General features: G+C 38.0%; 3 protein-coding genes and 1 pseudogene across 3 annotated transcripts; all 4 read right to left on the bottom strand.

Moving 5' to 3' along the window:
• Window positions 1-810: 810 nt before the first annotated feature.
• LOC125188209 (cysteine-rich receptor-like protein kinase 26) lies at window positions 811-3,305 on the bottom strand. Its single transcript, XM_089063853.1, has 7 exons — window positions 2,522-3,305; window positions 2,279-2,416; window positions 2,076-2,197; window positions 1,782-1,992; window positions 1,474-1,711; window positions 1,259-1,412; window positions 811-1,179 (listed from the first exon to the last, which is right to left on the bottom strand). The coding sequence occupies exons 1-7, from the start codon at window positions 3,303-3,305 to the stop codon at window positions 811-813; spliced, it is 2,016 nt and encodes a 671-aa protein (XP_088919979.1).
• Window positions 3,306-6,033: 2,728 nt separating this feature from the next.
• LOC125188224 (cysteine-rich receptor-like protein kinase 26) lies at window positions 6,034-8,532 on the bottom strand. Its single transcript, XM_089063852.1, has 7 exons — window positions 7,728-8,532; window positions 7,502-7,639; window positions 7,300-7,421; window positions 7,006-7,216; window positions 6,698-6,935; window positions 6,482-6,635; window positions 6,034-6,396 (listed from the first exon to the last, which is right to left on the bottom strand). The coding sequence occupies exons 1-7, from the start codon at window positions 8,530-8,532 to the stop codon at window positions 6,034-6,036; spliced, it is 2,031 nt and encodes a 676-aa protein (XP_088919978.1).
• A 1,616-nt stretch (window positions 8,533-10,148) lies between these two features.
• Window positions 10,149-21,085, bottom strand: LOC125201351 (cysteine-rich receptor-like protein kinase 26; annotated as a pseudogene).
• Window positions 14,897-15,703, bottom strand: LOC148931712 (cysteine-rich receptor-like protein kinase 26). The gene is made up of 3 exons (XM_089063671.1): window positions 15,475-15,703; window positions 15,218-15,371; window positions 14,897-15,142 (listed from the first exon to the last, which is right to left on the bottom strand). Exons 1-3 carry the CDS (start codon window positions 15,690-15,692, stop codon window positions 14,897-14,899), a joined length of 618 nt encoding a protein of 205 aa, XP_088919797.1. The 5' UTR covers window positions 15,693-15,703.
• Window positions 21,086-21,286: the final 201 nt, after the last annotated feature.

The raw sequence follows: 21,286 nt of genomic DNA, 5'->3' as shown, positions 1-21,286 counted from the left end.
GTAAAGCTTCCCCCTCGACGGTTTTCCTTGTTCGGTGACAATACGGAGTGTCTCCGTCTTCTTACAAGAGCAGAAAGTGTAGCTAAATCGGAGGTCTCCGAAGTCACGAACCCGATCGCAGTCGCTGTCGACTTCGACGGAGTTCCGGCTACACGTCGAGCGGCCCATGTTCGAAGGTGTTTGGTTGTTGCACAGTTGGAGAAAAAGAATTAGGGTTCTTGGGGAGGAAGAAGAAGAAGGAGTGGGAGAAAGGGGGGGGGGGAGAAATTTGAATGAAATGAGTGTCGGATTTTGTGTTTAATATTGGAGTATTTTCACTATTTCCATTTAGGATTTAAAAATGTAAAATCCAAAAAAAAAAAGAAAAATTCAATTAGATACAGTAATTAAAATAAGATAATCGGGTCAAATTTTTGCTAATTGACGGTTGACCGTCGAGAATTGACGGAACCGTAAAAAAAGGACCTATTCGAGAGAATTTTCGTATGTTTTGGACTTACTTTTGGAAAAATGAATGTTCTGGACCAAAATCATAAATCGGTCATATGTTGAGGACCAGAAGAGGATTGTACTCTTAAATAAAAAATAATTTAGTGAAAGGTGAAACCGAGTGACAATATAGATAACCGAGTCGTTGGATAAATATACTTATATACTACACCAATTATGTAAATTATTTTTGATTTAATCCAGTTTGAAGGTTGGAACTATAACAAAAATCACCAAGTTGAATAATATTTCAGATTACCCTTATCATTTCAACAGGCAAAGAACGAAAATAAAATTAAAATTAACTTTTTAACTGTGGATTTAGCGTGGATGCAAGTCAGTAATGGAGGCATCATTTCGTGAGGAACGTCGAGACTGCTGAGACTTCCAAGAAGAAGTCCTGTGTTGAGAATTTGTGGAGTTGGAGTTGTGAAGCAGTGATGCATCCGAACCATAACCACTTCCACTGGTAGCATAAAATGCTGGCTTCAAAGGCAAGTTTAAAGTTATGGAGAAACTGCCCAGCATAAGCACCACAGAGGCCATGGTTGGCCTATCAGCTGCATCTTCCTGTACACACAGCAAAGCAATATGGATGCATCTCATCATCTCACTTGTCGAACCCGAACCACTCCTCAAAAATGGATCCACCACTTCTTCACCTCTTCCTTCTTGCCAATTTCTCCATGCCTGCAACATTCACCAATCTCCCACTTTCAGTCACTAACTATAATTAAGGGATAAAAAAGGTTATACGCTTAATACTTACGTAGCTTAGGAGGTCTCCTACGTTGCCATCCCTGCTTCGAAAACCATTATTTCTGCATCCGCTGATGATTTCTAGGACTAACACTCCAAAGCTGTAGACGTCGGACTTGATTGAGAACTGACCTTGTGTTAAGTACTCTGGTGGCATATAACCGCTGCAATTTACAGTTTTAGTTTCTTGTAACTCAATAAAACTGTTTAAGTTGTGTAACTTACTGTGTTCCCACAACTCGGCTTGTATTTCCATGCGTTTCATCTTGTCCGAACAATCTTGCCATACCAAAGTCCGCAATCTTGGGTCTCATCTCACTGTCCAGAAGTATGTTACTGGCTTTTAAATCTCGGTGAATTATTTTGAGACGAGAATCTTCGTGCAAGTAGAGAACTCCCCTCGCAATACCTCCTATGATCTTGTAACGTGTATCCCAATCCAAATATGATTGCCTGACTGAGTCTGCACCAAATGAAAATTAGTTAGCTAATGTCCACATATCATTAGGTAAGTAATTAGGGATGAATGTTACCAAATATGAAGTTATCCAAACTTGCATTTTGAACATATTCATACACTAGCAGCTTCTCCATTCCTTCTAAGGCAAAACCTAATAGCCTAACCAGATTCCTGTGTTGAAGCTTAGCCAATAACAGAACCTCATTCTTGAATTCCATATCGCCCTGCCCGGAATCCCTGGCCAATCTTTTCACGGCAATTTCTAGCCCGTTTGGAAGTTTCCCCTGAAATTATCAAACCACACAATATTTGTATTTACTTTTTTTAATTTGTTATACACTCACTCTTATTATGGTTTTATATGTACCTTGTAAACACTCCCAAATCCACCTTGGCCCAGCTTATTATGATCTGAGAAATCATTTGTTGCCGCTTTGACTGCGCTGAAAGGATACTGCAGAGACTCAACTGTGCTAATCTCATCCACATCTTCAAGAAATTGTGAACAAACATTTGAGTCCAATACTTTGAATTAAAGCCTATAATGTGTAAGAAATATGAGCAGCTTACCTTCCAGAATCTTTGTTAGTTTCTGTTTCTTTCTCTTTTTTAGAAAGATGATAGCTGATACAAGTAGTAGTGTCAAGCATACAACAATTACAACCACAATTATGGCAATTGTTTGAGTCTTGCTACCATTTTTCTTTCCTACCAACAAAAAAAAAAAAAAAACAGAACAGAACAGAATGAAACCTTAAAATGCAGAGTTTTTTAACAGAAGATAGACTGTTATGATTTATGATTTATGATTACCTGACAGTGGAGGCGGCCCGACAACCGGAGGAGGCGAAGGAACAAACTCTAGTTCTTGAAGCTTAGTCTCATTGAAAAACTTATAGATCTCGAAACGAAGATTGCAATTTGGCCTGTACACTCTCCCCCCTACTTTCCCAGCACAACATTGCGGTATATCTGAAATGATACGAATCAAACAGCTAGTACACTCCTCCGATGTCAAATCCGGAGTGCACTGAACTAACCCGAAAATCGTATTAAAATCGGGCCCAGTTGCATTCCCAACCGCCATTTTCATGGTAGACGAGCCGGCCGCGGCTCGTATCCGGAGACTCTCGAGCAGTTCCCTCAGATTCTCCTTAAACTGCTCCGGATATGTCGCGTTCCGGTTATTCCAGTAGAAGTACCAGGGGTTGTCCGCCAGAGTCCCGTAGATGGTCTCATTCGAGTACCGCAAAACGCATGATTCATTCCAGACGATGGCCTCCTTCTGAACCGGGCACGCATCCACGAGTTCGGCGCTGTTTCTTTGCAGGCATTCACGGCACGTGTCGAGCTGGATGTCGCCTCTGCACAGCGCGAGGGCGTTGACTCGGTCGGGTCCCTGCCCGGCCGAGGCGTTGTAGAAGCCAATGTTGCCGATGTTTGTATAGAGAGAAGAGAGCGTGGTGTTGATGTTAGCGCCGTATGCGGTGTTGCTGGTGTAGTTGCCGTTGCTGCCGCAAGAGAATTTGTCAGAGGCGCAGAGATCTGTCTGGATCAACAACACCAACAACCCCACCAAAAATCTTTGATAAGTCATGCTAATTGAATGCAGAGTACTATTACAGACAGTTATGGTTTGGTGTTTATACTAAGTTTTTAATCATTATAATGATAATTACATAAAGACGACCATGACTAATGAATAAGACTGGAGTGTGTATTGACAAAAGGAAGAATGGAAGCTAAAGATGAAAAGAATATTAAAAATAGACTGTAATATAAAATGACTGGAGTGATGTATATTGACTTGGGCGTGGACTTTTTGAATAAGACTGGAGTGTTTATTAAGAGCGTACCATGTGGGCTATGAAAAATCATTATAAAAAGATAATTAAAAATAGACTATATAAAATAAAATGCGAAAATTCAAAGACGAACGATGAATTTGAATTCTGAGTGTGAATGAGAAGCCAAGGAAATGTCATTACAAAGTGTACAAACTAGAGTGTGAAACATTGATTTGCCATGCAAATGGTATTGGAATCTTAGCTCGGTCAAACCAGTTTGATCGAGTCATGCAAGTGATAGAATATTTAATTTTTTAGAATTAATAAGGGATAAATTAGCGAAAATGCGCGTTGCGCGCGGTATGCTATTGGCAGGTCTACGTGTGCAGCAAGTGGCTAAATCAATGAACGCGAGAATCGCATGAAACATCATGCCCACAGTGCATTCACATTGGGATGTATGCCGTATTCCACTGTTGTTGATGCCCTTATATTCAATCATATCCCTATCAATTCTGTCTTCTAGACTCGCAATAACAATTCAAAGCTCGACATTATGAGTAATATTGGAATAATTCTATGATCAGTAGAGTGATAGCAAAAAAATAGACTAATTAACATGGTAAATTGAAAACATTGAATTTCGCAGCATGTGCATTTAATTTAAGTTATTTGAGAATAAAAAATGGCCATATTGATTCTTTAATAAAAACTACTTTGTCCACATATAAATTTGTATTTAAGGAACTTTCATACAAAAATCTATTTGGAATAATAGTTAGATAGGACTAGAGAATAAAAATAAAATATGAATTAAAAATAATTTAGTAGGACGAATTTGAATGGTTTATACAGTATGATAACTTATAAAGGTGAATGCATTACTTATTCGATCAATGCAATGTTGTGGATCGGTTTATTAGTTTATGCGTCATGTATGGTAAACTTTGGATTGGGTAGTGCATTCTACTCGTCCTTTAATTTTGACTATTGATATCGATGAAATTTTCTATTGTCCTACTCCTACCTAAATATGTTAACGACTAGAGATTAAAATTGGTCCTAAACATATAGTCATAATTTAAATTTGGTCCAAAACATTTGAAATCGTTATCGAAGTGGTCCTAAATATTTGAAATCGCTATCGAAATGGTCCTTTACCGTGAAAAACTAATGATCAATGCCTAATTAATGATTTTCTTTAACGTAATTAATATACTAATGCATAATTAATTAAATAAAATTAAATATAAAATTAATAAAATGCTAAGAAATTTCAAAATCGACTATTTCTCCCTCTTTTTCATTCTCTTCCATCTCTCCTTCGTTCTTCCTATTTCGGAATCTCTCTCTTCTTCTCTCTGGTGCTCAACGTCGTCGCGTCTTTCTCTCTCTGCTCGCTCCTTCACAAATCGTTGTCATCGTGTGTTTCTCTGCATTGCTGCTGTCCGAGATCAAAACTGTCGCTGTCTACCATTGTTGTCGCCATCAACCCCCATTTCTTTCGGTCCTCCTCATCTCTCTCTCAATTTTCTTTCTCGGCGGTCCGGTGTTGTTATCTCCGCCGAGGCGGTCGCTGTTGTTGGAAGATGGTTTTGCTTCCGTCGCCTCTGCCTGCTTATTGTCAGTGAGAGAAAGACGCGACGACGTTGAGCACCAGTGAGAAGAAGAGAGAGATTCCGATTTAGGAAGAACGAAGGAGAGATGGAAGAGAAGGAAAAAGAGGGAGAAATAGTCGATTTTGAAATTTCTTAGCATTTTTTATTTTTATATTTAATTTTATTTAATTAATTATGCATTAGTATATTAATTAAGTTAAAAAATTATTAATTAGGTGTTGACAGTTAGTTTTTTACGGAAAATCCCACTTCGACAACGATTTCAAATGTTTAGGACCACTTCGATAACGATTTCAAATGTTTTGGACCCAATTTTAGAAAGTGAATGGTTTGGACCAAATTTGTATTCTGACTATATGTTTAGGGCCAATCGTGACATTTACTCTATTTTAATTTGCTTGTATTGTCTTATAAAAATATTTCGTGACACGATTTTGACTCCTCTCTCCCGGACCTCCAATTTAGCAACCGGGCGCGGAGGTTTCAACAATTGACACCAAAGGGAAATTTTGGCATGGGCCTACAATCGAACCATGTCGATTTTCGAGGGCAGTGCCACTCGATTTTAGAAGGAGGAGGGCGCGCCGGCCTGGTTTTATATAGAACCATGTCAAAATTGGATCTCTAGGAAAGATATGTCAAAATTTCGTTGACATAATATTTTTGGGACAAAAACAAAGAAAATTTATATTGTTAGATAGTACTAGTAGTAATTTGTTAGCTGAGATTTTTTTTTTAAATTCAAAAAATGATGGGATTAAAATTAATATGTACCCTAAAATGTTAAACAAAGCAAAATTAAAAAAAAAAAAAAAAATGACAATGTAGTGCAAAATAAGTGCACAAACTAATTACAAAGTTACAATTGGCAAAGAATCATAAAAAAAAAAAAGAAGAAACCTTTGTTTGGGTGAGGGAATCAGCGCGGATATAGTTCAGTAATGGAGGCGTCATTTCGCGAGGAACGTCGAGACTGCTGCGACGGCTGAGAGGAAGACATGTGGTCAGAATTTGTGGAGTCGGAGTTGTGAAATAGTGGCGCACCCGAACCATAAACACTGCCACCGTAAAATGCTGGCTCCGAAGGCAAATTTAAGGTTACGGAGAAGCTACTCAACATAAGCACTACCGAGGCCATGGTTGGCCGATCCGCTGCATGCTCCTGAACACACAGCAAACCAATATGGATGCATCTCAGCATCTCATTTATCGAACCCGAACCACTCCTCAAAAATGGATCCACCACTTCTCCACCTCTTACTTGTTGCCAACTTCTCCATGCCTGCGACATTAATTTATCTCACTTTTCTTTCACTATCTATACATAAAGGGGTGTCAAAAAAGGTAATTACATGATTACTACTTACGAAACTCAGGAGGTCTCCTACGCTGCCATCCCCGCTTCGGAAACAATTATTTCTGCGGCCGCTGATAATTTCAAGGACTAATACTCCAAAGCTATAGACGTCCGACTTGATTGAGAACTGACCGTGTATTAAGTACTCTGGTGGCATATAACCGCTGCAAATTACAGTTTTTAGTTTCTTGTAACTCAATTAAACAATTTAAGTTGTGTAACTTACTATGTCCCCACAACTCGGCTTGTATTTCCCTGCGTTTCATCTTGTCCGAACAATCTCGCCATACCAAAGTCTGCAATCTTGGGTCTCATCTCACTGTCCAGAAGTATGTTACTGGCTTTTAAATCTCGGTGGATTATTTTGAGACGAGAATCTTCGTGCAAGTAGAGAACTCCCCTCGCAATACCTCTTATGATCTTGTAACGTGTATCCCAATCCAAATATGATTGCCTGACTGAGTCTGCACCAAATGAAAATTAGTTAGCTAATGTCCACATATCATTAGGTAAGTAATTAGGGATGAATGTTACCAAATATGAAGTTATCCAAACTTGCATTTTGAACATATTCATACACTAGCAGCTTCTCCATTCCTTCTAAGGCAAAACCTAATAGCCTAACCAGATTCCTGTGTTGAAGCTTAGCCAATAACAGAACCTCATTCTTGAATTCCATATCGCCCTGCCCGGAATCCCTGGCCAATCTTTTCACGGCAATTTCTAGCCCGTTTGGAAGTTTCCCCTGAAATTATCAAACCACACAATATTTGTATTTACTTTTTTTAATTTGTTATACACTCACTCTTATTATGGTTTTATATGTACCTTGTAAACACTCCCAAATCCACCTTGGCCCAGCTTATTATGATCTGAGAAATCATTTGTTGCCGCTTTGACTGTGCTGAAAGGATACTGCAGAGACTCGACTGTGCTAATCTCATCCACATCTTCATGAAATTATGAACAAACATTTGAGTCCAATACTTTAAATTAAGCTTGTAGTGTTCAACAAAGATAAGTAACTTACTTGGAGGAATTTCCATTGGTTTCTGTTTCTTTCTCTTTCTTAAAAGTGTGATAGCTGATACAAGAAGTAGTATCAAGCACACAACAATTACAACCACAATTATGGCAATTGTTTGAGTCATGCTACCATTTTTCTTTCCTACAAAAAAACCAGAAAACATGTTCAGTAGATGTCAACTACACCTAAAACTGATTTTTAACAGAAGAAGATAGTGAATTATGATTACCAGACGGTGATGGCTCGAAAACAGGGGAAGGTAGAGGAACAAACTCCAGTTCCTTCAGCCTAGTCTCATTGAAAAACTGATAGGTCTCGAAACGAAATCTGCAACTTGGCGTGGTCACGCCACCCCCTATTTGTTCGCTACAACATATAGGTACAAGTGAAATGACACGAATCAAACAACTCGCACACTCGTCCGATGACAAATCCGGGGTGCATTGAGCTAACCCGAAAATCGTTTGAAAATCAGGCCCAGTTACATTCCCAGCCGCCACTTTCCTCTTAGACGAGCCGGCAGCGGCTCGCATCCGAAGATTATCAAGCAACGCCCTCAGATCCCCCTTAAACTTCTCAGGACTCGTCGCATTCCCTCGATTCCAGAAGTACTTGGCGGGGTCAAGTGCCAGAGTCCCGTAAACGGTAGCATTCGAGTATCGCAAAGTGCAGAATTGAGTCCAGAAGACAGCCTGCTTCTGAAGCGGGCACAAATCCACGAGATCGGTGCCAGCTTTCTGCAGGCATTCGCGGCACGCGTTGAGTTGGACGTCGCCTCTGCACCACGCGAGGGCATTGACTCTGTCGGGTCCCTGCCCGGCTGAGGCGTTGTAGAAGCCATCGTTGTCGATGTTTGTTGAGAGAGAAGAGAGAGTTGTGTTGAGGTTAGCGCTGTATGCGCTGTAGCTGCTGTAGTTGCCATTTCTGCCGCACTCGAACCCTTGGGAGTTGAAGGCGTCGAAGGCGAAAAAGGCGAAGACATCTGTTGGGATCAACAACAGGAAGACCAACGCCAGCAACCTTTGATAAGTCATGCTAATTGAATTCATTATGCATGGTACTAATACTACAGACCGTTATGGTTTAGTATTTATACTAACTTTTAAATCATTATTACTCCCTCAGTTCATAAAATATTTTCCAATTTTAACTCGGCACGGGTTTTAAGAAATGTGAAGAAAAATGAATTGAAAAAGTTAGTGGAATGAGGGTCCCACATTTATAGTACTCCATCCGTCCCATAATAGATGACACACTTGAGGATTAACACGGATTTTAAGAGGTGTTGTTTTGTGTGTTAAGTGAAGAGAGAAAATAATATATTTATATTAATGTGAGAGATAACTTTTTTCCAAAAAAAAAATGTGACATATTTTGTGAGACAAACTAAAAAGGAAAGTGTGACATCTGTTGAAGACAGGGGGAATATTAGTTTTATAATAGAATGTAATTGTAAAAAGTTAATGAAAAGTGAAGTCCAATTAATAAAAATAGAAAAAAAAAAAAAACATTATATTGACAAAGACGACTGACTTTGGCGTGGGCAGAATGAATAAGACCGGAGTTTATATTGACAAAGGTCAAAGGAAGATTCTAGAAGCTACGAAACACAGACCAAGGAAATTCATAATGAAAACAAAATTACAAATAGACTATATTTTAAACCCTAAAATTTAATGACTGGAGTGTATATTGACTTGAGCGTGGACTGAATGCATAAGACCAGGTGTTTAGTAGGAAGCGTCCCAAGTGGGCTATGAAAATTCATTATTAAAAGCAAATTAAAAACACAATATAAAATAAAATGAGAAAATTCAAAGTATAATGGTAACAAAGAAATGTCCTTAGAAAGTACCAAACTATAGTTTGACCCCATCGATCTGTTAGCGACCTTTTCTTTTGATGCAAGTGATATTGGAATCTTAGCCCGGTCAAAGCAGTTTGATTGGGTCGTGCAAGTGATGGAATTTTTAATTTAAAAAAATTTAACGATATAGGAAATGAGCGTGGAGGGGAAAAAAATAAGAAAGAGTACTATTCCGTCCGCCAGCTATCTATAGTCTTATTTTGACATAGACACGAGTTTTAAAAAAATTGTTTTACCTTGTGAAGATTAATGTGGAAATGAGCTAGTGATATATAAATTTTACTTTTATATACCGTATTGGTTTTAAAATAGAAGGTAAGTTTAATGATTAAGTTGAATTGGTAGGTCCACTTACCTAAATAGAAGAAAAAATGGGATATTAAATCGTGGATATCTCAAAATTGCAAAATGTGTCTTCTTTTTACGGACGGAGAGAGCATAAGAGAGCAAAATGAGTTTGTGCTAATGAACGCGTGAATTGCGTGAAATGGCATGCCCACAGTGCATTCACATTAGGAGGTATGCCATATTCCACTGTTATTGATGCCCTTATATTCAAGTATATCCTTATCACTGATAATTACAATTCAAAGCTCGACATTGTGAGCAAAATTGGAATAATTCTATGACCAGGAGACTCGTAACCCAAAATAGACTAATTAACATGGTAAATTGAAAACATTGAATTTCGCATCATGTGCATTTAATTTAAGTTATACGCCATGTCTCCACATATAAATTTGCATTTAACGACCATTAAAAAAACAAATGGCAATGTAGAGCAAAATAAGTGCACAAACTATTAACATTACAATTGGCAAAGAAGAAAAACAAAAACATTGTTTGGGTGAGGGAATCAGCGCGGATATAGGTCAGTAATGGAGGCAGAGGATCGTCGAGACTGCTGCGACGGCTGAGAAGAAGACATGTGGTGAGAATTTGTGGAGTCGGAGTTGTGAATCAGTGGCACATCCGAAGCATAACCATTGGCAGCGTAAAATGCTGGCTCTGAAGGCAAGTCTAAGGTTACAGAGAAGCTACTCAACATAAGCACCACAGAGGCCACGGTTGGCCTATCAGCTGCATCTTCCTGAACACACAACAAACCAATATGGATACATCTCAGCATCTCATTTGTCGAACCCAAACCACTCCTTAAAAATGGATCCACCAATTCTCCACTTCTTCCTTCTTGCCAACTTCTCCATGCCTGTAAAATTATTTCCATTTTCAGTCACTAAATATAATTAAGTGGTTAACAAGGTTATATGCTTATATACTTACGAAGCTTATAAGGTCCCCTATGCTGCCATCCACGCTTCGAAAACCATTATTTCTGTGGCCGTTGATGATTTCAAGGACTAATACTCCAAAGTTGTAGACGTCAGACTTGATTGAGAATTGGTCGTGTATTAGGTACTCTGGTGGCATATATCCGCTACAGTTTATAAATTTTAGTATTCTTGCAACTCAATTTAACTATTAAATTTTGCAACTTACTATGTTCCGACAATTCGGCTTGTATTTCCCTACGTTTCATCTTGTCCAAACAATCTTGCCATACCAAAATCAGCAATCTTGGGACTCATCTCTCTGTCAAGAAGTATATTACTAGCTTTTAAATCGCGGTGAATGATCCTAAGACGAGAATCTTCGTGCAAGTAGAGTATTCCCCTTGCAATACCTCCTATGATCTTATAACGTCGATCCCAATCCAAATCTGAATGCGTGACTGAGTCTACATGTCAAATTAATTGCAAACGAGTTAGCCTATATAGGGTCACATATCATGACAGCTAATATGATGTGAATATTACCGAATATGAAGTTATCCAAGCTTGCATCTTGAACAAATTCATATATTAGCAGCTTCTCCATTCCTTCTAAGGCGAAACCTAATAACCTAACCAGATTCCTGTGTTGAAGCTTAGCCAATAAGAGAACCTCATTCTTAAATTTGATATCACCCTACCCGGAATCCCCCGACAATCTTTCCACTGCAATTTCTTGACCATTTTGAAGCTTTCCCTGAAATTATGATACAATAAATTATTTGTCTTTAGTTTTTGTATTTGGTTCATACTCACTCTTATTTTATAGTAGACTAGTAGTAGTATTGTATATTTGTATTTACCGTGTAAACAGCTCCAAATCCACCTTGTCCCAACTTATTATGATCAGAGAAATCATTCGTTGCCGCTTTTACTGTGCTGAAAGGATATTGCAGAGACTCGACTGTGCTAATTTCGTCGACATCTTCAAAAAATTATGAACAAACATTTGAGTCCACACTTTGAATTAAAGCATGTACTGTGCAACAAAGACTAGTTACTTACTTCGAGAAATCTCCATTGGTTTATGTTTCTTTCTCTTTCTTAGAAAGATGATAGCTGATACAACCACTATCAAGCACATAACAATTACAACCGCAATTATGACAATTGTTTGAGTCGTGCCACCATTTTTCTTTCCTTACCAAGTGTGCAAACTACAGTATGACCCCATCGATTTGTTTATTAAGAAGCCACCCACGCAAGTGGTATTGGAATCTTAGCTCGGACAAAACAGTTTGATCGAGTCGTGCAAGTGACATAATATTTAATTTTTCAGAATAGAGGGTGGATGAACATAAACAAAGCACTTACTATTAAGTACTAGGAGTAGTATAATTTTTTTGTAAATTAAAATATTAATAACAGATAAATTAACGAAAATGCGGGCTGTATGCGCCATATATGCTATTGGCTGAAAGGGCTGCGTGCGCTGCAAGTGGTTAAATCAATGAACGCGTCGATTGCGGGAAACGGTATGCCCACAGTGCATTCACATTCACATTGGGATGTATGCCGTGTTCCACTGTTGTTGATGCCCTTATATTTAATCATATCCCTATCAATTCCAGCATCCCTGTCTTCTAGACTCACAATAACAATTCAAAGCTCGACATTATGAGTAATATTGGAACAATTCTATGATCAGTAGAGTGATAACAAAAAATAGACTAATTAACAAGGTAAATTGAAAACATTGAATTTCGCATCATGTGCATTTAATTTAAGTTATTTGGGAATAAAAAATGATCATATTGATTCTTTAATAAAAACTACTTTGTCCACCTATAAATTTGTATTTAACGAACTTCCATGCAAAAATCTGTTTGGAATAATAGTTAGGTAGGACTAGAGAATACAAATAAAATATGAATTAAAAATAATTGAGTAGGACGAATTCGAATGGTTTATATAGTATGATAACTTGTTATGGTCTTATGGATTCATACAAAAGGTGAATGCATTACTTACTCGATCAATGCAATGTTATGGATTGGTTTATTAGTTTATGCGTCATGTATGGTATTGTGAATTTTGGATTGGGTAGTGCATTCTACTCGTCCTTTAATTAATATTGAATATTGATATCGATGAAATTTTCTATTGTCCTATTTGCTTGTATTGTCTTATAAAAATATTTCGGGACACGATTTTGACTCGTCTCTCCCGGACCTCTAATTTAGCAACCGGGCGTGGAGGTTTCAACAATTGACACCAAAGGGAAATTTTGGCCTGGACCTACAATCGAACCATGTCAATTTTCGAGGACAGTGGCTGCTCGATTTTAGAAGGAGGAGGGTGCGCCGGCCTGGTTTTATACAGAACCATGTCAAAATTGGATCTCTAGGAAAGACATGTCAAAATTTCGTTGACAAAATATTTTTGGGACAAAAACAAAGAAAATTTATATTGTTAGATAGTACTAGTAGTAATTTGTTAGCTGAGATCTTTTTTAAAATTCAAAAAATGATGGGATTAAAATAAATATGTACCCTAAACTGTTAAACAAAGCAAAAAAAATTTAAGAACACAATGACAATGTAGTGCAAAATAAGTGCACAACAAAAAAGAAAATAAAAAACACTGTTTGGTTGAGGGAATCCGCGCGGATATAAGTCAGTAACGGAGCCATCATTTCGCGAGGAACGTATGCTGAACGCACCATGCTACCAAATTAAAGGGCTACACGTGTTGCAAGTGGCTAAATCAATTAATTGCGTGAAACAGCATGCCCACGGTGCATTTGCATTGGGATGTATGCTGTATTCCACTGTTGTTGATGCACTTATATTCAATCATATCTCAATACAATTTGATTGGTTTTGTGTATTTTATAAGTTTATAAAGGTTGTTATGATTTATACAAAAGTACATCGTTGTATAAGAAAATACAAAATGAATGAATTCCTTTTAAAATAAGTTAAAGTGAATGTTTCATAAAGTAGAATTCTGTGCTATGTTATGAATTAGTTTATGCGTCTTATAATTGTAATATTTGGATTGGTTAATTTGTGCATCCTAGTATTTCATAGTAGTATAATTAAACAACAATGTAACCTAATAGAGCAAAAAAAAGAATTTAAATAGACAAGAAAATTGTAGTAGAATTTTTTTTTTCCGGGGGAATCAGCGTGGTTGTAAGTCAATAATGGAGGCTTGATTTGACGAGGAACGATGAGACTGGTCCGAGTTAGACGTGGCCACGGTTCGTAAAACCGCCGGTTCCGGTTCATGACATGCTTGAACCGTAACCGGCCCGGCTATGACGGTTCCGGTTCCGGTTTAACCGGCGGTCACGGCGGTTCCGGTTCCGGTTAATAACCACTGGTTTTTCGCCGGTTCCGGTTCATCCGGGCCGGTTCTGGTTCGGTTCCGGTTTGTTTTTTTTTTTTTTTTTTTTTTTTTAAATCTTATAGTTATTACTTCTAAATTCTATAGTACAATCCAAAGAGAAATTGATAACGATAAAGAATTGCAATTTTATTGATTTGAAACTTTGAATGTAAATTTCTACAATACAATTACAAGTTACAACTTACAAGTTACAAAATACAACAATACAAGTATACAACTATACACTTGAATTTAAAATATAGATACAAAATTACACTTTACAAAAAATATATTAAAAGTAAAGTTGAAACAATTAGAAAAGAAAAAGAAAAAAAAGGAAAAGGACTTGAGCTCAACTTAAATTTAAATTTTGAAATTCAAATTTTAAAAACAGTCGGAACCGCCGGTTTTTGGTCAGAAACCGGCGGTTTTCTGACGGAACCGCCGGTTCGTGTCAGAAAACCGCCGGTTTCTGACCAAAAACCGGCGGTTCCGACACCTTTTCAGGTCTACGCTGCAACCCTACGCCCTACGCCTGCAACCCTACCCCCGAACCGTCGGAAACCGGCGGTTTTGTGTCAGAAACCGCCGGATTTCCGACACAAACCGCCGGTTTCTGACCGAAAACCGGCGGTTAACCGTCCTTTTCCGACCCTACCCCTGCAACCCTACGAACCTACCGGCGATGACCATTTATTTCCGGTTAACCGCCGGTTACGGTTTTGAATTTTGTTGAACCGTAACCGAACCGTATGTCGAACCGTAACCGGATTTTGAACCGGAACCGTCGTCCAGTTCCGGTTCCGGTTCCGAACCGCCGGTTCAAAACCGGCGGTTAACCGGTGGGCCGGTTTGGTTTGGCCATGTCTAGTCCGAGTTATATCCACCGATAGAATAAAATGCAGGCGCTGAAGGTATATTCAGGGTCATGGAGAAGCTACTTAGCATAAGCACCACAGAAGCCATGGTTGGCCGATCCGCTTCATTTTCTTGAACACACAACAAACCAATATGGATGCATCTCAGCATCTCATTTGTCAAACCCGAACCCGAACCTCTCAAAATTGGATCCACCACTTTCTCAACTCTTCCTTCTTGCCAACTTTTCCATGCCTGCGACATTAATCTCCTATTTTAAACCACTAACCGTAATAAGGAGTCAAAAAAGGTTACATGCTTGATACTTACGAAGCTCATGAGGTCTCCTACGTTATCACCCTCGCTTCGAAAACCATTATTTCTGCGTCCGGTGATGATTTCAAGGACTAATACACCAAAGCTGTAGACGTCGGACTTGATTGAGAACTGTCCGTGTATTAGATACTCTGGTGGCATATAACCGCTGCAGTTTATAGTTATTAGTAATACTGTAACTCAATTAAACAACTTACAGGTTTTCGTACTCTCGTAAGTTGTAACACAATAAAATTGTTTGTGTAACTTACTATGTTCCCACAACTTTGCTTGTACTTCCGTGCGTTTCATCTTGTCTAAACAATTTCGCCATACCAAAATCAGCAATCTTGGGACTCATCTCGCTGTCTAGAAGTATGTTACTGGCTTTTAAATCACGGTGAATGATCTTGTGACGAGAATCTTCGTGCAAGTAGAGGATTCCCCTCGCAATTCCTCCTATGATCTTGTAGCGTCTATCCCAATCCATATATGAATGCCAGACTGCATGTCCAAATGAAAATGAGTTTGTTTATGTTCACATATCATTAGGTAATTAAAGATGAATGTTACCAAATATGAAGTTATCCAAGCTTGCATTTTGAACAAATTCATATATTAGCAGCTTCTCCATTCCTTCTAAGGCGAAGCCTAATAGCCTAACCAGATTCCTGTGTTGAAGCTTAGCAAGTAAGAGAACCTCATTCTTGAATTCCATATTACCCTGCCTAGAATTCTTAGATAATCTTTTCACGGCAATTTCTTGACCATTCGGAAGTTTCCCCTGAAATTTGACACAACAAAATATTAGTTATTAGGTTTTGAATTTGTTACACAATCAATCTTGCTCTAATCTATTATATATATCTACCTTGTAAACACTCCCAAATCCACCTTGGCCCAACTTATTATGATCAGAAAAATCATTTGTTGCATCTTTGATTGTGCTGAAAGGATACTGCAGACACTCGGCTGTGCTGATGTCGTCGACATCTTTAGGAAATTATGAACAAATATTTGAGTCCAATACTTAACATGAGTGAATTATAGCCTGTGGTGTGCAACAAAGATGAGTAACTTACATTGGGCAATTTGCATTGGTTTATGTTTCTCTCTCTTTTTAAAAAATATGATAGCTGATACAACTACTATCAAGAACACAACAGTTACAACCACAATTATGACAATAGTTTGAGTCGTGCTACCATTTTTCTTTCCTGAAAAAAAAAAGACCAAAAAACTAATGTCTTGATTCAACTGTAACGACCCGCCATTCTAGGGTATAATAAATGCGGCGATCGTTAACTAGGCGGACTTAAATACATCAAAGATCATAGGCTAGGGTTTCATTTAAAAAGGGATTTAACCAAAGCATTTAATGAACAATTAAGTAGGAGAGAAATAATGTCTTAGGAATGAAATCCAACAAAAGGCTATCACCAAATATGCTCAAAAATAGCAAAAGTTCCAAAGTAATCTCATCTGTTTTGTATCTAACATAATCCCACGAAATAAAAGAGTTTAACCCAACCAAAAGATCACAAGTTTCATAATATAGCGGAAGCGATCAAGAGAGAAGTGAAGCTATGTATGGAGACACAACGACACTTAAAGTTCCAACAGATCATGATATTATTTCCTACTCAACACCGCCGCCCGCTCGCCACCGCTCAACCTGCACATAGGGAAAACACATGCAGGGCTGAGTACTTATAATCATACTCAGTGGACTCATTGCCGAAAACAGTTTTATCACAAATATAGTTATCATGCCATTTTCAAGTGTCCATCGGGGTTTTAACTTTAGAAAGACCCGAGGCACCAAAATATATTCTTTATCAAATATCACGGTCGCGCAACCATTTTTCACATCGACGTTTACCATATCCTCATTCTACATGACAAGGAATGCGGCCGCAATCCAGGTCACTAGACCGGCCAACCCGTACGTTGACACTCGGTCTAACATTGGTGTACACTAACCCAAGTAGAGTTTGCGGCTCTACAAGGATCCGAATTCGATTAAATCAATAGTGGCATAGCCACGAGGGATAGGCACGACAAAACAAATCAAGGCATGATAACACATATCTCATTCTCATCAATATCAGTTTAGGACAATGTCCTTATTTTAAAAGAAAGCCCACCTCGTCGGCTTTAGCTCGAAAGTATTCTCTTCTCCTCGTTTATCACGCTGAGAGCGCGAAGTATCACCTTTAAATTAGGCGTATCATAAATCAGTTTCAATCATTGATTTCAAAACATGCATGCTCCCATGTTTCCCATCGATAAATCTTTAATATCATCATTCAAAAATCGAAGTACGATTAGCATATCGTTTTTATTCGACTAACAACTCCAAATTCACCATTAAATCGTGTCACGCATGAGTGTTCTACACACACAACACACGCACACGAACACCACACATGTGCACGCACGCCGAGGCGTGCGCACACACACACACACGACTACACACACACGGCCACACAGACACACACATCCATGCATCCCAAAATCATCAATTTAGTTCCCCTTCACTCAATCTAAATGCATGTGGACTCAAGAACACCGATTAATCGGTAGAAGAAGAGGAGATCAAAATTATAGTACCTTTTTCCAAAAGAACAATCGGTAGAAACAAGTTATAGCTTTGGTTCTTCAATAAAATCTTGAACTTCAACTTGGATTCTTCTCAATTGATGAAGAATTCTTGAAGAAAAGATGAAGAAAATTTGGATAGAGTGGGGGAGAGATTTTCGAAAGTATGGAGGAGTGGGGCGTCGGTTTTGATTTCTAGGGTTAGGGTCTCTCTCTTATTTATAGAGTGTAGGATATAATATCTTTAATTAAATAAATTAAAGATTTTAGAAGATATGGAGAGATTTGATAGTAGTTGGCGTTGAAACCGTTGAGAATTAGGAGGATTTCGAAATTTGTAGGCTATTTAATTAGCCTATAATTAAATTCAAATATTTCACGGAGTAGAATAATATATCACGGAGCAGAATAATTAATTAAATCCTCTCCAAATAAAAAGGAAAAGTGGCGTGATTTGCCTTCTTCAAAGGGATTCAAAATCAAATCCTAATTTAATTAGGATATGGCAATATCTTCTTAGATATGACAAGATATGGTAAGATATTCTAGCATATTTATATTTATTCATGGAAGAGAATAAATAAGAGATCAAATAATATAATAAACAATTCCCTCTTCTCCAATATATGAGATTTTCGAAAATCTCATGGAAAATCAAAGGTGGAGTTTTCGAAAATTTCATCAACAAATAAGGAATATTCGGACTTTGGATTTAATTCGGATAATTATCCCAAGCAATAATTAAATCCAAGAAAAATAGGATTTCTTTCCAATAAATAGGAGGGTCGAAAATTCCACATGATTAAATAATGCTCCTATTTAATTCTCACTCATCCCTTAGGAAAATAATTCACCACACTTATATTACTCCGCATCAAATATTCACACCAAATCAATCATTTCTTCACTTTCACTTCATTTTCTCAACGCATTGACCTTTCAACGGCCACGTCATATTTTCCACATCTTTGACTATTCAATAGCCACGTCATAATTTCAACAAGTTGACTATTCAACTAAATCTCAATTCTCATACGCAATTAGGTCACAAAGACACCATGCAATTAATTACTCATCAAATAATTCACATATCATAGCATTTAAGGCATTTAATGCAAAAATTTTATAACCCGAAAATTAGGGTTTGAAAAAGTGGAGCGTTACATCAACGTTCAATATTCATCTTAGAATCTCGGGCAGTTGAACCATGAACCAGTAGCTAGCTTACAGGTTCACTCATTGGTCTGGATTTTAAAACATTGAAACAGAGTTTATAACATAGGACATGCAGTTATGATTACCTGTCGGCAATGAATGCGGAGACGGAGGAACAAACTCTAGTTCCTTCACCTAGTCTCATTGTAAAACTGATACATCTCGAAAAGAAGATTGCAGCTTGGCAGCAAGACTCTACCCCCTATTTTCTCGCTACAACATTGCGGTATATCAAAAATGGCACGAATCAAACAGATGTTACACTCCTCCGATGACAAATCCGGGAAGCACTGAACTAACCCGAAAATCATTTGAAAATCGGGTCCGGTCACATTCCCACCCGCCACTTTCCTGGTAGCCGAGCCAGCAGCAGCTTGTATCTGAAGATCATCGAAAAACGCCCTCAGAACCTTCTTAAACAGCTCCGGGCTAGTTGCGTTTGGTTGATTACTGTAGTAGTATCCCGGGTAGGTTACCCGGGTCCCGTAGATGGTTTCGTTCGAGTACCGCAAAGTGCAGAATTCATCCCTGAAGATGGCCTCCTTCTGAACCGGGCACTCATCCCAAAGTTCGGCGCGGCCTCTTTGCATGCATTCGCGGCACGCGTCGAGTTGGATGTTGCCTCTGCAGAGCGCGAGGGCGTTGACTCGGTCGGGTCCCTGCCCAGCTGAGGCGTTGTAGAAGCCATTGATGTCGTTGTTTGTATAAAGAGAAGAGAGAGTAGTGTTGATGTTAGCAGTGACGGACCTAGGTGGGGTCGCGCGGGGTCGGCCGACCCCACCGCAGGTCCGTGAGTGATGCCGTGAAGCTTCATAATCAACAGCCAACTGAGGGAAACTCCGGCCTCCGACTCCACGAAAGGTATACCTTCATCTCTATTGAAGAGAAATGAGGAAGAGAGTAACTGGAAAATTAGAGAAAAATAGAAAGGAGACGGGAGAAATAGAGAGAAAGTGTTATTGTGGAAGTGAAGAAAAAGAATGAACTTGAGGAGAAAGTTGAATTGAAGAAGAGAGTTTGACGAGAAAAAGTTGCAGAATCAAGGAAAGAGAATTGTGTAAGAAGTTGAGAGGCGCCGTTGCTATTCATTTTTTTTCAATTTAATTTATGTTATAACTAATTAACATATTTAAATACTATATGGCAGTTTAATCTATGTGTAATTCATTTAGCAATAGTAGTTTATGAGTAAATTATAGTTGTATACTTGTATGATGTATTCCTTACATTTTAAAATTAACTACAGTTCATAACAAAATAAAAATAAATTTAAAATTTTAAAAATTTTTATAATAATTATTTAAAAAATATATATTTTAAATAATAATAATTAAATTAGTAAGTATATACTACTAATTCTTTTATCCGACCCCACCATTTCTATTTCCTGGGTCCGTCATTGGATGTTAGCGCGGTATGCGGTGTCGCTGGTGTAGTTGCCAGTGGTGCCGCAGGTGGAGTAGCCTAAGGCGAAGGGATCTGTTTGGATCAACAGCAGGAAGACCAACGCCACCAATCTTTGATAAGTCATGCTCCCTGACTATTACACGCAGTTTAGTGTTTTTAAATCATTATTTTGAAATTTGTCACAGCGAGAAAATGTTAATGTGGGAATTGCATTGGTTGTTCAAAACAGATTATAATAATAATTACAGAAAGTGCAGTGAAAGTGTAAGGACGACCATGACTAATGAGGAGTTTGTATTGGAAGAAGCCATGAAATTGAGACCAAGGAAATGTCCAATTACATTTTGGCCTCATCGATCTGGTTATAAGAAGCGTCCTCTACGGTTGATGCAAGTGGCTATGAAAATTCTTCATGAAAAGAAAATTAAAAATGGACCATATTATAATATAAAATGAGAAACTCTAGAGAAAAACTGTGATATTGAGTGTGAATGGAATAAAATAAAGCATACAATAAGTTGAAGAGGATGAGTCCTAAAGTTAAAGAGGATAAAGTTTTACTAAGATCTTGATCCATCTTTATTAGTATAATTTTGACCATATGTTGTGGAGTATCACATTCATATAAATTTTCGTATACCGCGGTCCGCGGTACGCCATAGCATATGGAAAATATGGGATATATCACGTACACTACGTATATTGAGTTTACGATATTAATCATAAAATATAAATGTATATATATATATATTTTATATATTTTAAGATTATAGAACCTATTGTGTCATATTAATATAAATATAAGCATATACAGGACAAATTGTGTTAAAATGATAACACCTCTTAAAGTGATACTGTGAC

The sequence above is a fragment of the Salvia hispanica genome, chromosome 2 (genome assembly GCF_029641045.1).
Source record: "Salvia hispanica isolate PSC_SH4W2 chromosome 2, Shi_PSC_v1, whole genome shotgun sequence".
Taxonomy (NCBI): domain Eukaryota; kingdom Viridiplantae; phylum Streptophyta; class Magnoliopsida; order Lamiales; family Lamiaceae; genus Salvia; species Salvia hispanica.
The sequence above is the reverse complement of the archived record's forward strand: the minus strand, read 5'-3'. Positions and strand labels throughout refer to the sequence as shown.